Below are 14,539 nucleotides of genomic sequence, written 5' to 3'. Positions count from 1 at the left end.
TGTTGGCTCAAGGATGTCAAACATGACCTGAAGAAGGTTACGCTCACGGACTACGACGATTTGCGTTAACACTTATACCACGTATTCCAGTAACCTATCTAAGATTTCCCTTAGTAAGTATGATTCAAGTACTTACATTAGACAAGGCCAGCTCAAACCTACTTTCTTTCCAAGAGAATTATCATATATGAATATGGTGGTGATGATTTTTGCAATACATTTTGCAATACATCATGATCACGGATGAAGCATTTTCCCTTGCTTCGACGCAAGTCATTCACCGAGGTGACCGCGTTTGTTAATACGCCGAAGGCCGAAAACCGAAAAGCAAGGTTCCTTTCCACCAATCAGTAACTAGGAAAGCTCGGAGTTCATCACATCACATCTATAAACGATGGTTGTTTGGACTCCGATCTCTCTGCCTAAGCAATGAGGAGAGACGCTTCAAACTCATTCTATCGATAGCTGTCAAGGGGGGTGAATTTGATTCTCTACCTAGGTACTATATAGTAAAAGGCTTTTCTCAAGATATTATTACCTGGCCGCATCAACTCCGACATTAGTGGTCTCCGAATCCGAGGTATCTCGGAGTCTTAGTAGCCTCGATGAATCGTTCACACCAGCCGCTTGGTGGTCAAATTATAGATTTGCAGCCTATGAATTCACATCGTGCTTTAACAGGAAAATACCGACGCAATGGAAAATTACAGTATGCATTTGCCCCCTTTCCCCTCGTCTTCTCTCATTCACCCTTGTTCCACCTCATACTTACGCGAGCTTACATTCGGGGGATACCGCGGGATCAAGCTTCGATTCCCTAAAACGGTGGTACATACCTTAGGTAGGTAAGCTAGATGTCCTCTAGAATCTCCTCAAGCCATGTACCTCACGGCTTGGGAATCAAGGCTTGTTCCTGCTATACTCTTCACCTTATCTAGATCATGTGAACCGTGTAGACGATCTAAGTTAAAGTGTGATCACGTCGTCCCAACCTGCGGCAGATGTATCAAGAGACAGTGTGCCGATCAGTGCATCTACCACCCCAATCCTCTTACTCAGGTTGGTCATTCAGTATACTAATTATACCGCATCTGAAAGCATTGGCCAGTAAACATCTATGAATGTTCATAAATCAAGCTAATGATGCTTGGAAATAGGCTCGTCGAAGAGAAAAGACGACTCCCTCAACGCGATTCGCAGTAAGAAGCGATGACGGTCCCGCAATTCCTGCGCAGTCGGTCGAGGCACCAGCTGCGGAATCGCCTAATGTACTCCCATCTCAGATCACGCCGGCACGTTCCACTGAAGTAGCAACTCGCGAAGTACATCGAGCGGCATCCGCTCCGCCATTGCAAAGTCGGAATGGGTCTGCCAACCGTACCATAAGCATTGGTTTCCTTGGCGAGACATCCTATGTTTCTATCTTTACGGACGGCCTTGGTAACTTCGATGTTTCTTCTCCAGGCCTAGAATCTCCTCAAGTCCAAGAAATGAGCCTATCGCACGACCGGATAATTCAAGGATGTAAAGTCCTCTCATTCTTGAAAGACAAGCACATGATTAATCATCTTGTATCGCGCTGGTACGAAATATGCGAAGACGAGGCTTGTATATGTATAGAGCCCATAATGAAAGAGTGGTTATGGGGTCTCGGGATGCATCACGGAGATGTTGTACGTATAGAAAATGCAATTACCTACCTCGGGATCTGTGCAAGAAACTGATTCTACGAACACAGCTTAGAGATCAAAATCCCGAAAAGATTCGGCGATTATGTGAATTAATCTGGCGTAATACTCAAACTCCAATCATTTTTAACCAAAATACGACGGCTAAGCATGTAAGCAGGTGCCTAGTCAAAGTGATAATTTACTCGCTTTAAACTTATTCTCATTATGAATCCGAGATTCTGTCGCTAACTCTACGGATTGAAGTGGGCGCGCTCTGCTACTGGACCAAGCATACGATGGGAGGTCATCGGCCTCATCGCCGTAGTTGCCGGCCAGTCTGCGAACACGCCTGAGCCTTTTGGCCGCGGTTCCAAGAAACATAACTCGGCACATTCCTCATTTGCAAGACAGATGAACGAGATTGCCGAGGCCTGTTTAAACTTTTGCCGCGACTGCGGAGCTTTGGGCGACATGTTCACCTGGCTTCTCATGGAGAATTACTCTCTAACGGCTAAGATTAAGGGCGAAGCTAGTCACACTACATATACCCTGAGTGGTGAGATTGTAGCTTCGGCTGTTGCGATGGGCTTACACCGAGGAGTCAAAGAAGAGGATCGGCTTCCATTCTTTCTAGCAGAACTACGAAAAAGGCTGCTTTGCCAGATGTATGGCGCGGAGATCGGTATCTCGACGTTTACGGGTCGCCCCCCTCGAATTTCACACCGTTATTGTAATCTACAACCTCCCTTGGACCTTGCGGTCTCTCAACTACTCCTCGAAGGAGACGACTTAACTCTAGCACTTGCTAGTCTAGATGAGAAAGGATTCAACACATTAGGAAGAATACGTCGCGTTACTTGGATAAGAATCTGGATTGGATTCGCTATACAAAGAGAAGATATATTGGACCTAGCCTTAGGCCCGTATACACGCGACGAGATCCTACAACGCGCGGAAGATATCAAAAATAGACATCGCCGATACATAGAGGAACTCCCGCAGTTCATCAAGAAAATAAGAGACTCGCCTATAGAAATAGAGGGTAGACCACCAACGGAAATATTATTTATGATCGTAATCCACCAATCCTTCCGTTCAAACGACCTTTTGCTCCAGCGCGTCTTGATTCGCAAAGCCGGGGCAAGCTCAGATGAGCTCATACGCCTTGCGCGCTCAATTCTAAAGGATATATTGTTAATCAGCCAGCGCCATGACCTAGGGACACTATTCAAAACAGATATTGCCTCTCTTCTCGCAGTACAAGGTATGCGGAGCGCCGCCGTCATGGCGGTCGAACTATTAAAACAAGAGCAACTCCCCGTCTATCCGAAAACCCCTCTTCTACCTAGGAGTCAGACCATCCAAGATCTAGCCGTTTTCGCAGCTGGGTTGGGGGCTGTCGATCCTAGTGACGGATCTTTTAGCATATGCGATCAAGGACGAAAGGTCATCTCTCATATACTTGATAGGATTCTGAGCCCCCCTGACCCTCCCATTCAACGTCAAGCTTCAGGTGAACAACCCGCGCATCAAAATCAAGATCAAGACGGGCAAGTCAACGAGACGGTTGTGGACACTCCGGCGAACGAGCCGACTCAAAGTTATGGCTTTCACATGCCGTGCGCAAATGATTTTACTATGACCGATCTGAACTTTGGTATCGACGCTCCTTTCTTAGGGCCTGACAATGACTTTATGCAGTGGCTTGAGAACATGGATTGGGAACGGCCTGTTTAATGAAGTTATTCTAGGTAAACACGACCTTGTGAAGACTATCTATTTTAACGCCGCCTTTTTTGTCGACCTCCTGAGATTACCACTGATATTGATAACTTGAAGTCGCTTACCGAATCGACAGTGGCAAATATGATGTTTTTAACCTAAGAACGGTTTAGGACTGCCTCTCACCGGAAAAAAAAAAAAAAAAAAAATCAATGCCTGCTTGTCCGAGCTATGCATATTTCCTAACTTTCTTTCCTGGGTTTAACACGGGTTTAGGTAGAATTAGAGTAACGGCTTCCCCCGAAGTCCTATGAGTTTACCGAGATTATGATTCCATCAAAGCGTCTGCCAGCCAGCTCGTTTGCATGGAAATGTTTGACATGTACGTTTAATGCGTGGTCATATTAGGTTTACTCGGATTGACATGCAAGTATGATTCGTTCGTACTATTTTTAAGTTAGGTAGTTTTCACTATGATACCGTATAACATCGCCGAGGGAAACCCTGAAGGGTTCCTGGAAGACATCCGTAATCTTGGTCAGGGACGGAAGACTACATCATCGATCCCATAAATTAGGCGGCTTTCTTACAAAAACCTGCCAACTATTCCACCAAACAAGCATCAAGTGACATCTCGGTTACCCACGATTTGGAAACCTAAACGTTGAATCAGGGGCCAATTCCACTTTAGCTTAGATGCTAGAAGCGTATGAAACCCAGTTCTCTCCTCATTGGGGGACCTTACTGATCGCCCTGCAGTCCACGTCGAATCATTACATCATGATCAAGTCTTCAACCTCACCACATGGTAGTCTTTCTAAATTCTGTACCCCGCATCCCTACGGTATATGAGACCATGGAAGACCATGGTTCTTGGCAATTAAGGAACGGTTCTAGATTGAAACTGCTTATCCACATCGAATACTTCGTTAAAGACTTGGCATTGTGGTTTAATATAGTATAATTCAAGATGGTTCACCAACACGGCGACGAACACGATATCCCCGAGGAACATCGTACTCAGAAGTAAGTTCACTAGCGATAGTCTTAGATATTAACATTAAAAGCTAGAATATTTGCTAATAATTATCCTTCATAGCCATGGCGCCTGGCTTCCAGCGGACCATCGTGTCCAACACGAATGGCTCAAGACGCAAATCGAACACGTCGACAAGGCTCCTCAAAAAGAGCTAATTCCCGTCCTTCAAGATTTTAAGAAATTGATCGAGGGAAACTCGCGCATTTACATGTACTTTAACCAAATGTGGGAGGAGATACCGCTCAAGAAGCCGTATTACAAAGACCCGACTGGTACCAAGAGGCAGATCCGAGACTACCGACATATGCTAGCCGTGCTCAACCACATCTTCACGCAGGCTCCTCAGTGGACTGATGCTGGATTCGGTGTTGGCATGGTCGGAGTCCCCATGGTGGGTATCTTCGACTATGTGATGGCTACACCTAGGTGAGCACCCCTGCCGGACTCGGGTGTGCAACCATGCCATTGGCTAACTCAATAATACAGTGGTCATGCCGCCTTCTTAGATCCGGAGGTCAATAAGATGATGAAAAAGATCCTGAATGAATGGGGCAAGTTCTTGAAGGTAAGCCTTCGAGTCTTGGTAAACAGGGCAAAGTCTATCCTAACAGTAATCATCGCAACTAGACACCGAAATCAGCCGAAGTGCTCGCCTCTCACAAGGAGGGCTGGTTCTCTGAGCACGGCCTGAAGGACTTGATGGAGGTAGCCAACGCACCGCTGAAGACGTCGCATAGGTTCGAGGATATGTACATCTGCGACCCTTCAGCTAAGCATTATGGCTATACTTCTTGGGACGGTAAGTATATCTGGTAGTGATCAGTTATCCCGCCCGTGACATTCCTTCGAAATCGAAATTGACATATCGCCAGACTTCTTCACGCGACAGCTGCGCGAGGATGCACGACCCGTAGCCTCACCGGATAACGATGACGTCGTAGCCAACTCATGCGAGTCCAAAGTGTACAACGTGGCACGACACGCCAAGCTACGCGACCGCTTCTGGATCAAGAGCCAGCCGTACTCGGTTCTCGACATGCTAGGCCACGATCCTCTGGCCGCACAGTTCGATGGCGCGACAGTGTACCAAGCTTTCCTATCAGCATTATCGTACCACCGTTGGCACGCTCCCGTCTCAGGCCGCATTGTACGCGCCTTCGTGAAAGATGGCACTTACTTTAGCGAACCGCTGTTCGAAGGCCCCGCAGGTGGTTATGCTGAGGGCGAACACAGCACGCAAGGCCCTGGTGAAATCGACACGCGCGGCATCAGCGTGGCTCAAGGATACCTGACGGCGCTGGCGACGCGCGCTGTCATCTTCATCCAGGCAGATAATCCTGCAATCGGACTGATGGCGTTCGTAGGCGTGGGTATGGACGAGGTCAGCACATGTGAGATCACGGTGGGCCAGGGGCAGCATGTACAAAAGGGCGACCAGATTGGTATGTTCCACTTCGGCGGCTCGTCGCACTGCCTGCTGTTCCGTGCCGGAGTACCGGTCGACGGGTTCCCAAGTCCAAGTCGGGCGGAGAATGTGGCCGTGAGAAGTCAGGTTGCTGTTATCAAGCGGAAGTAAGGATTCAAATCTTAGGCCTATTATATGTCACAGACAAGATTCGAATGGTGAGTAAGTTGTCTAGAAAGGGACCTTGATTTAAAAATAAATGGCCTTATATGATTAATCTAGAATGCCCAATCTTAAGGGAAAATAAATAATTATTAAGCCTCATTCTTGACAAGTTTTTAGCGCCTCATCCTTCACCGGAAAGGAGGATTGGCATTCTTATAAAGCTGCTCAAAATAGGCCGCAGTGATAATCGTATCTTGTAGCACTGGTGTCTCTAGTGCCATCGCATTCACCACCCGGCTTGGTCCAGACGAAGGCATCCAGGAGGTCGTTGCCCGTGTTGGCTGATGGACGTTGGCCAAAGCCCGTTCCAATAACATTACACCAACGACCCCATTCCTGTTGTCTTGTGGGCTGCTTTCCGCTTCCACCACTAACGCACTATGCTGTATCCTCAATGGGAAACTAAAGCGATAACTTCGTCGGGGCTGGGTAAACTTAGGTCGGTGACTACCACTGAATATTTTAGTCTCATGATGATCTAGACCGAGAGTCTCATTATACACCCATGCATGTTTACCCTCTTTCCTTGGGTCCAGAGGTAACATCCAACCCGGTATAACAAGCTAGGTTTGCCCAAGTCTAGACTCTGGGCACAGTGGGATAGACTTCGGAATCCAGAACCCGTACGTGCTGAACCCGGTTGTGGGGAATGCCATGTGATGTATTAAATCGCCTTGCCTTTTAATGATCAAGTGATGGTTGGATGGTTGTGAAGATGCTGATATGGAACGGGTATGTAGGTAGGTACCCAGGTACCTATTTATGTACCTAAAATATAGTGGAGTCATGCACCCAAAATACTTAATCCCCGCTAAAACATTGCACCGTGGCTGAACCCATACCCCCTTATCATTTCTGTCTTATCGCAGTGTGGCTACCTAGGTACCTACCTGTTAACCTTACCTAAGATTGGAATTTAATTGGCTCCCAGGTGTTCGACACGCTGATAGGAAACGCCATTGCTTCGCCCGTCGCGGCGTCACCGTACCTTTCTAACATCCGCATTCCAACTTAATTAATTAGTTTGGATAGCCAAAGACTCTCGTCATACCCTCCTTTTCCTTCTGGCGAGGGTTGAGTCGCGAGGTCGGCAAGATGCTTTCCGGTATCCTAATATTCAATCAAAAGGGCGAGAACCTCATCTTCCGAGCATTTCGAAACGACTGCCGACCACGTCTCGCCGATGTCTTTCGAATTCAAGTCATATCCAATCCTCAAGTCCGCTCGCCTATCCTCACCCTCGGAAGCACCACCTTCAGCCATGTTAAGCATGAAAACATCTACTTGGTTGCCATTACTAAGAGCAATGCCAATGCTGCCCTGGTGTTCGAGTTCCTATACCGGCTGATCCAGCTTGGTAGGGGATACTTCGGCAAGTTCGACGAGGAGGCCGTCAAGAATAATTTCGTCTTGGTCTACGAACTATTAGACGGTAAGCTTCTATTAACCCGTCCCATACTATACCATACCATTAAGTAGCTGTCATCTAATAAATATCTTATCATCTTATTTTAGAGATCATCGATTTTGGATACCCTCAGAACACCGAGACGGATACCCTGAAGATGTACATTACCACCGAAGGTGTCAAGTCCGAACGCGCACCCGAAGACTCGGCCAAGATAACCATGCAAGCTACCGGTGCCCTATCCTGGAGGAAGGCCGATGTCAAATACAGAAAGAATGAAGCATTCGTCGACGTGATAGAGGACGTCAACCTTCTAATGTCAGCTACGGGAACCGTTCTTCGTGCTGATGTCACTGGCCAGATCATCATGCGCGCATATCTCTCGGGCACCCCGGAATGCAAGTTCGGGCTCAATGACCGCCTTCTGTTGGACCACGATGGCCTCCAGTCGTTGCCGAGCGGCAATAAGCTCGGGACCAAAGCTACAAAAGCAGCTGCCGGCAGTGTTACCTTGGAGGATTGCCAATTCCATCAATGCGTCAAGTTAGGCAAATTCGACACTGACCGAATCATCTCCTTCATCCCTCCCGATGGGGAGTTCGAGCTTATGCGTTATCGAGCCACAGAGAACGTCAATCTACCCTTCAAGGTGCACGCCATCGTTAATGAAGTTGGCAAGACCAAAGTAGAGTATAGTATTGGCGTCAAGGCGAATTTTGGCAGCAAATTGTTCGCTACCAACGTCGTTGTTCGTATCCCCACTCCGTTGAATACAGCTCGTATCACGGAACGATGCACCCAAGGCAAAGCTAAGTACGAGCCAAGCGAGAACAACATCGTCTGGAAAATCGGCCGCTTCACTGGTCAAAGCGAATTCGTGTTAAGTGCCGAGGCGGAGCTCACGAGCATGACAAACCAGAAAGCCTGGTCGCGCCCGCCTCTCAGCATGAACTTCAGCCTTCTCATGTTTACCAGCTCGGGTCTCCTTGTACGATACTTGAAGGTGTTTGAAAAGAGCAACTATTCAAGTGTAAAATGGGTTCGATACATGACGAGAGCAGGGTCATACGAAATCCGGTGAGTCTTACGTCAACTCCTCCCCCGAGACCCCGACATAATTGCTGACCGTTACCGTAGATTCTGATCGTGACAAATTGGACGGAAGGAGCCAACTCACATACATGCCAGGGAAACCTGATATGGTATTTCTTCGCTTAGAGGCGATATCCTGTCGCAAACATCGACTTCAACCGGTTACGGCCACGTTCTCCGACGGATATACCGAGATATTAGCGAAGTTGGAGCATGCCATACTCTCCTATTGTAAAGGGGATTATTGCAGGGCACTGTCAATTCGAGAGATTGACATTAGATCCTAATACTAGATCTACTCGCGAAGAGCATCGCGACTAGAAGCTAATAGCCACCGGAGATGTCGTAGCAGAAATTTTGGTAACTGTGTACTCATAGCTCCGTATCACGGCCCAGCAAATCTTCAATTATACTAGATGTATGGCGAAGCTGTGGATGTGGGAGTCTTAAGTATAAGACTATTAAAGGATTATAATCCCGCGGAATTACAGTCATGACGAACGATACCAACTCAATTATACATGACCAAAGCCCGAGCAAGAGATGTAATTCGACAAAATTTATCTCTTACTAAAATCTGACCAATAATATTTATAAGATAATTATATTTAAACTCCGTCATCGGTGCTGTAAATCATATATTAAGGAAATGGGAACCCATCCGTCAATGTGATATCAGACGTAGCGCAGCAGAGTGTATACCTACCTACCTAGTTTTAGGAGCCATTCAAGACTACCTAGAGATCATGTCTTCCACACCAGCAGCAACAGCAGATGATATTGCCAAACATGGCTGGAGTGCCTTTCCAGTCGACGGCAATGCTATCCTCAATGGGAAACCCTATCTACACAAACCTTCTCCCCTAACAGTGAAAGATATCCCGTTTCCCTCGGACGATGCTGTCGTCGCCGGGATTCAAGAATACGCCAAGAAGCATCTTATCGAAGAAACGTACAATCATTCAATGCGGGTTTACCACTGGGGTAAGGGAGACCAGTTAACAACCACATGCGAAATGCCTCTTTAAGTTCGAGCTAACCGAGCGGCCAGGATATTCCATCCTCAAGGACCAATTTCCCGAAGAATTTGGCAAGCTCTCCTTGTCCACGTGGGCGCTGACGTGCCTCCTCCACGACATAGGCACTACGCACAAGAACTTGCGAGCAACACTGTTGTCATTTGAATTTTATGGAGGAATACTAGCCCTAAACCTAACCAAGGAACTCGGTGCACCACCAGCCCAGGCCGAGGCCGTAGCCGAGGCAATCATCCGGCACCAGGACCTAGGTACCGTCGGTAAGATCACGTTCCTGGGACAGCTCATCCAGCTCGCGACTATCTACGACAATATGGGCATCAACCCGCAGATCATCGACACGGTCACCAGGGACGATGTCAATAGGGCGTATCCGCGAAAGGGCTGGAGCGGCTGCTTCTCGAAGACGATTAGAGAGGAGAATGGGCTTAAGCCTTGGGCGCATACTACGCACCTTGGCGAGGAGGATTTTCCTGAAGGTGTGAAGAATAATGAGCTTATGAAGCCGTATGATAACTGGGGTTTGTGATGGAGTATGGGGCTGGAGAGAGGTTTCGGGATGGCATCATCTGGAAGAAGGGTGGACGGATGCTGTGATGTGGGCGACCAACCAAGACGATTCTGCCCTAGGTAAAAGCTATGTATGTAGGCACGGGCCCAGAATGACATATCCCGTTTAAGTGTTCTTACTCCTGTAATTTAATAGTCTTGTATTTTGTAAAGCGGTTGCTTGCGCCATTCTCTATATAGTTGGCTAAAAATATTTTTGATTAGTGCGAGCTCGCCATCACAATCAGCAACCCTCTAATTGATAATTTCTCAGTATCCAGATACCTAGGTCCCACCCATACTATTGGCAGTTATTATTGATGATACTCTGTACAAAAGATGTCCCTTTCGGTTCTTATAGAAGATATTTACTAACCTTCCATTATGCCAAGCGGTAAAATGAGCCTCAGCTTCAGCCTCAGTGGAGTATACCGATGATTTACCGAAGCTAGTCTGGGGCCAGCCTTATTACCTTATCAAGTAAGTGGGGGGAATGTAGAATGTTTGATTGCCTCCACGATTGTCGGACAAGAGCATAGAAGCTTCTACTAGATTGAATTGTGTAACTACGTATGTAATGTGTAAATAATACAGAACATCAAAATATTAAACCATTTAAATGTATCTCGCAGACCCATGCATGCCTATGTATTAGGTACATATATATGCAAGGAATTACGTCTTATTAACCTGGAAATATGCTGTACATGTTGTATGCAGGATTGAAACTTCCATTCTATGTAGAGTACCTTAGGTATGTAAATAAGCTAAGAACCAATTATAAGGTACCTAGCCACTAGGTACCCGGGCAGCTACTGCGCCGTATGTATGGCAGATTTACTAGGCTGACAGGTAGGTATCCCCGTTTGACTTCCCCCTGCCTCCAACGTTCCAGAAGTTTGGAGAAACTGCAGGCACCGGCCGCAAAGAGATGGAAGGCTCGAGACGCCTGGAAGCCTGGACTGGTATGTCGGTGCTCTGGATGCTTTCGTCCAATCAATGGTCCACAGTGGTTGCCCTGGAGCAACTCTTAGCCAATCAGAGAGCTCAGCGCTGTTGGTTAGCACCAGAATTGCCATAGAATTCAATAGAAACCATGGTGGGGCCGTGCACCCAAAGGAAAGAGCTCTGAAGAAACATTTCTAGCTGCGGACTGCGGTTTCGTGAATAATACTTCTTCCCTTTCCCTCCTCACCTTTTCTCAACTTTTTTCTTCCTCAGATCAATCCATTCTTCTTACATCTTCTCCAGTAACAAGAAGTGAACATAGAATTTCTCTTGTGATACCCCCAAACCGCCCTCACCATACCATCATCTTCTGGTAAGTTTAACCCCACTGCATTCAAGACATTTCCCCCACCTTATCAGTCTTGTCTTTTGCCTCTCGTCCAATTTTACAACAAATCCGCTTCTCTCTGTGACTTCAACTGTTCAATAAAGAATAAAATAGCAATACAAGGCGCAAGCTCCTAAAGATTTGTTTAATTCCCATTGAACCGCTCTCGTTGGATGCTTCGACGTCTTGTGCGAATATCTCTTCACCCCGCCATCATAACCCCTCTTACTCTCCATTACACTTAACCCTTGCCAATATCCCCGGTTTTCTAGCCCAAGCTAACCACCTATTTGCTCTAGACTCTTAGAACTCCATACTCCTACCAAACCCTCAATCAAGATGTCGGAGACTTTCGAGTTCCAGGCTGAGATTTCTCAGCTTCTGTCTCTCATCATCAACACAGTCTACTCCAACAAGGAAATCTTCCTACGAGAGTTAATCTCCAACTGCTCAGATGCTCTCGACAAGATTCGATATGAGGCCCTATCAGACCCGAGCAAGCTCGATTCCAACAAGGACCTCCGCATCGACATCATTCCCGACAAGGAGAACAAGACCTTGACCATCCGTGATACCGGTATTGGTATGACGAAGGCCGTAAGTTACCCACCTAATAACAGTGTAATTTTTAGTTACATATTATTAACATCAGTGTTAGGACCTTGTCAACAACCTGGGTACTATTGCCCGATCAGGCACTAAGCAATTCATGGAGGCTTTGACTGCTGGTGCCGATGTTTCCATGATTGGTCAATTCGGTGTCGGTTTCTACTCCGCATACCTTGTTGCCGACCGAGTCACCTTTATCTCCAAACACAACGATGACGAGCAGTACATCTGGGAGTCGTCCGCCGGTGGTACCTTCAGCGTCAGGCCCGACACCGATGGCGAGCCTCTCGGTCGTGGTTCCAAGCTGATCCTCCACTTGAAGGATGAGCAGACTGAATACCTCAATGAGAGCAAGATCAAGGAGGTTATCAAGAAGCACTCTGAGTTCATCTCGTACCCCATCTACCTTCACGTTAAGAAGGAGGTCGAAAAGGAGGTCCCTGATGAGGAGGCTCTCGAGGTCGAGGAAGTCGAAGAGGGTGACGACAAGAAGCCCAAGATCGAAGAAGTTGACGACGAGGATGAGAACAAGGAGAAGAAGAAGAAGGTCAAGAAGGTCAAGGAGACTACCATCGAGGAAGAAGAGCTCAACAAGCAGAAACCCATCTGGACCCGAAACCCCCAGGATATCAGCCAAGAGGAGTATGCTGCTTTCTACAAGTCTCTGTCCAACGACTGGGAGGACCACTTGGCTGTCAAGCACTTCTCTGTCGAAGGTCAGCTTGAGTTCCGAGCTATCTTGTTCGTACCCAAGCGTGCTCCCTTTGACCTCTTCGAGACGAAGAAGACCAAGAACAACATCAAGTTGTATGTCCGCCGTGTCTTCATCACCGATGATGCCACTGATATCATCCCTGAATGGTTGAGTTTCATCAAGGGTGTTGTCGACTCTGAGGATCTGCCTCTGAACTTGTCTCGTGAGACCCTACAGCAGAACAAGATCATGAAGGTCATCAAGAAGAACATTGTCAAGAAGGCTCTCGAGCTCTTCACCGAGATTGCCGAGGACAAGGAGCAGTTTGACAAGTTCTACAGCGCTTTCTCTAAGAACTTGAAGCTTGGTATCCACGAGGACTCCCAGAACCGACAGACTCTTGCCAAGCTTCTGCGATTCCACTCCACCAAGTCTGGAGACGAGCAGACTTCCTTGTCCGACTATGTCACTCGCATGGCCGAGCACCAGAAGAACATTTACTACATCACCGGCGAGTCTATCAAGGCTGTCTCCAAGTCTCCCTTCCTGGACGCCCTTAAGGAGAAGAACTTCGAGGTTCTCTTCTTGGTTGATCCCATTGACGAGTATGCCATGACTCAACTGAAGGAGTTCGAGGGTAAGAAGCTTGTTGATATCACCAAGGACTTCGACCTCGAGGAGACCGAGGAGGAGAAGAAGGCTCGTGAGGCCGAAGAGAAGGAGTTCGAGGGTCTTGCTAAGTCGTTGAAGAACGTCCTTGGCGACAAGGTTGAGAAAGTTGTTGTATCTCACAAGCTGGTTGGCTCTCCTTGCGCCATCCGAACTGGCCAGTTTGGCTGGTCTGCTAACATGGAGCGTATCATGAAGGCTCAGGCTCTCCGTGACACCTCGATGAGCAGCTACATGAGCTCTAAGAAGACCTTTGAAATCTCCCCCAAGTCCCCCATCATCAAGGAACTCAAGAAGAAGGTTGAGGCTGATGGCGAGAACGACAAGACCGTCAAGTCTATTGTCCAGCTTCTGTTCGAGACCTCCCTGCTCGTCTCTGGCTTCACCATCGAGGAGCCCGCCGGCTTTGCGGAGCGCATCCACAAGCTGGTATCCCTGGGCTTGAACCTCGATGAGGAGCCCGAAGTTGAGGAGGCGCCAGCTACTGCTGACACTGCTGCTGCTGAGACTGGTGACAGCGCCATGGAGGAGGTTGACTAAATGCATTAATTGGCAGGAAAGGAACGGGAATTGCAAAAGTTCTTCGGAGTTGGATGGTTTCGGGCTTCTTTTTCCGGTGACGTCGTGTCTTAGGCATTTTTCTCTCGATAATTCCTCATGCCTCCCAGTCGCGGGGCCGTGATAATTTCTAGCAGGTTTAGACATTGCTAGTTGGTGGTTGCATTACGGATTGCTTATGTACTTTATGCCCTTACGAGAGATACTGGTCGGCTGATCCGTAGATGAAATGAAGTATTCATGGAATTTTAATATTTCAAGTTTTCACGCTCACAATTAAGTGATATTGTCCGTAGTAGCGTAAATGACTCCCCCCCGGCTGTTGCACGCCTAACATTTCCAATTGTAGATGTATGCCAGCCACCCAGTCGCAACAAATGAAGTATAGGAAAGCAAGACTTAAGTTTATTCTGCTTTAGTGCGTTATTATAGAAGTACATTGTCAATATAGTCCTATCCTATATTAGATTCCAGGTTAGATTATACCTTGGGTAGGTAGGTAAGCGTAGAAGACATCCTACTGCAT

The 14,539-nt window shown here is 47.4% G+C and overlaps 5 protein-coding genes across 5 annotated transcripts; all 5 read left to right on the top strand.

The window, feature by feature from the left end:
• Positions 1–1,143: 1,143 nt before the first annotated feature.
• Positions 1,144–3,407, top strand: F5Y00DRAFT_254148 (uncharacterized protein; the record flags this gene model as incomplete). The annotated part of the gene is made up of 4 exons (XM_048010134.1): positions 1,144–1,199; positions 1,388–1,673; positions 1,739–1,840; positions 1,935–3,407. 4 exons carry the CDS (start codon positions 1,144–1,146, stop codon positions 3,405–3,407), a joined length of 1,917 nt encoding a protein of 638 aa, XP_047863160.1.
• A 368-nt stretch (positions 3,408–3,775) lies between these two features.
• Positions 3,776–6,098, top strand: F5Y00DRAFT_123609 (Phophatidylserine decarboxylase-domain-containing protein). Its single transcript, XM_048004089.1, has 6 exons — positions 3,776–4,099; positions 4,152–4,418; positions 4,492–4,857; positions 4,918–4,996; positions 5,059–5,230; positions 5,304–6,098. Exons 2-6 carry the CDS (start codon positions 4,363–4,365, stop codon positions 6,005–6,007), a joined length of 1,377 nt encoding a protein of 458 aa, XP_047863159.1. The 5' UTR covers positions 3,776–4,099; positions 4,152–4,362; the 3' UTR covers positions 6,008–6,098.
• A 774-nt stretch (positions 6,099–6,872) lies between these two features.
• F5Y00DRAFT_242037 (Mu homology domain-containing protein) lies at positions 6,873–8,628 on the top strand. Its single transcript, XM_048008448.1, has 2 exons — positions 6,873–7,493; positions 7,577–8,628. The coding sequence occupies exons 1-2, from the start codon at positions 7,157–7,159 to the stop codon at positions 8,548–8,550; spliced, it is 1,311 nt and encodes a 436-aa protein (XP_047863158.1). The 5' UTR covers positions 6,873–7,156; the 3' UTR covers positions 8,551–8,628.
• A 332-nt stretch (positions 8,629–8,960) lies between these two features.
• Positions 8,961–10,459, top strand: F5Y00DRAFT_123561 (cyanamide hydratase). Its single transcript, XM_048004088.1, has 2 exons — positions 8,961–9,545; positions 9,613–10,459. The coding sequence occupies exons 1-2, from the start codon at positions 9,308–9,310 to the stop codon at positions 10,125–10,127; spliced, it is 753 nt and encodes a 250-aa protein (XP_047863157.1). The 5' UTR covers positions 8,961–9,307; the 3' UTR covers positions 10,128–10,459.
• Positions 10,460–11,309: 850 nt separating this feature from the next.
• Positions 11,310–14,265, top strand: F5Y00DRAFT_242032 (heat shock protein 90; the record flags this gene model as incomplete). The annotated part of the gene is made up of 3 exons (XM_048008447.1): positions 11,310–11,468; positions 11,783–12,080; positions 12,142–14,265. Coding segments are annotated over exons 2-3 (2,108 nt in total), but the record flags the coding sequence as incomplete, so codon positions are not given.
• Positions 14,266–14,539: the final 274 nt, after the last annotated feature.

The sequence above is a fragment of the Daldinia vernicosa genome, assembly GCF_022497035.1.
Source record: "Daldinia vernicosa strain CBS 139.73 unplaced genomic scaffold F5Y00scaffold_36, whole genome shotgun sequence".
In the NCBI taxonomy this organism is placed as follows: domain Eukaryota; kingdom Fungi; phylum Ascomycota; class Sordariomycetes; order Xylariales; family Hypoxylaceae; genus Daldinia; species Daldinia vernicosa.
This window is presented reverse-complemented; position numbering and strand designations above follow the sequence as displayed.

Coding starts and splice junctions, on each gene's coding strand:
- F5Y00DRAFT_123609 (XM_048004089.1), top strand. CDS start 4,363: ATGGTTCACCAACACGGCGACGAACACGATATCCCCGAGGAACATCGT. Junction 4,997..5,058: donor AATGGGGCAAGTTCTTGAAG/GTAAGCCTTCGA, acceptor CATCGCAACTAG/ACACCGAAATCAGCCGAAGT. Junction 5,231..5,303: donor TGGCTATACTTCTTGGGACG/GTAAGTATATCT, acceptor ACATATCGCCAG/ACTTCTTCACGCGACAGCTG.
- F5Y00DRAFT_242037 (XM_048008448.1), top strand. CDS start 7,157: ATGCTTTCCGGTATCCTAATATTCAATCAAAAGGGCGAGAACCTCATC. Junction 7,494..7,576: donor GGTCTACGAACTATTAGACG/GTAAGCTTCTAT, acceptor ATCTTATTTTAG/AGATCATCGATTTTGGATAC.
- F5Y00DRAFT_123561 (XM_048004088.1), top strand. CDS start 9,308: ATGTCTTCCACACCAGCAGCAACAGCAGATGATATTGCCAAACATGGC. Junction 9,546..9,612: donor AATGCGGGTTTACCACTGGG/GTAAGGGAGACC, acceptor CCGAGCGGCCAG/GATATTCCATCCTCAAGGAC.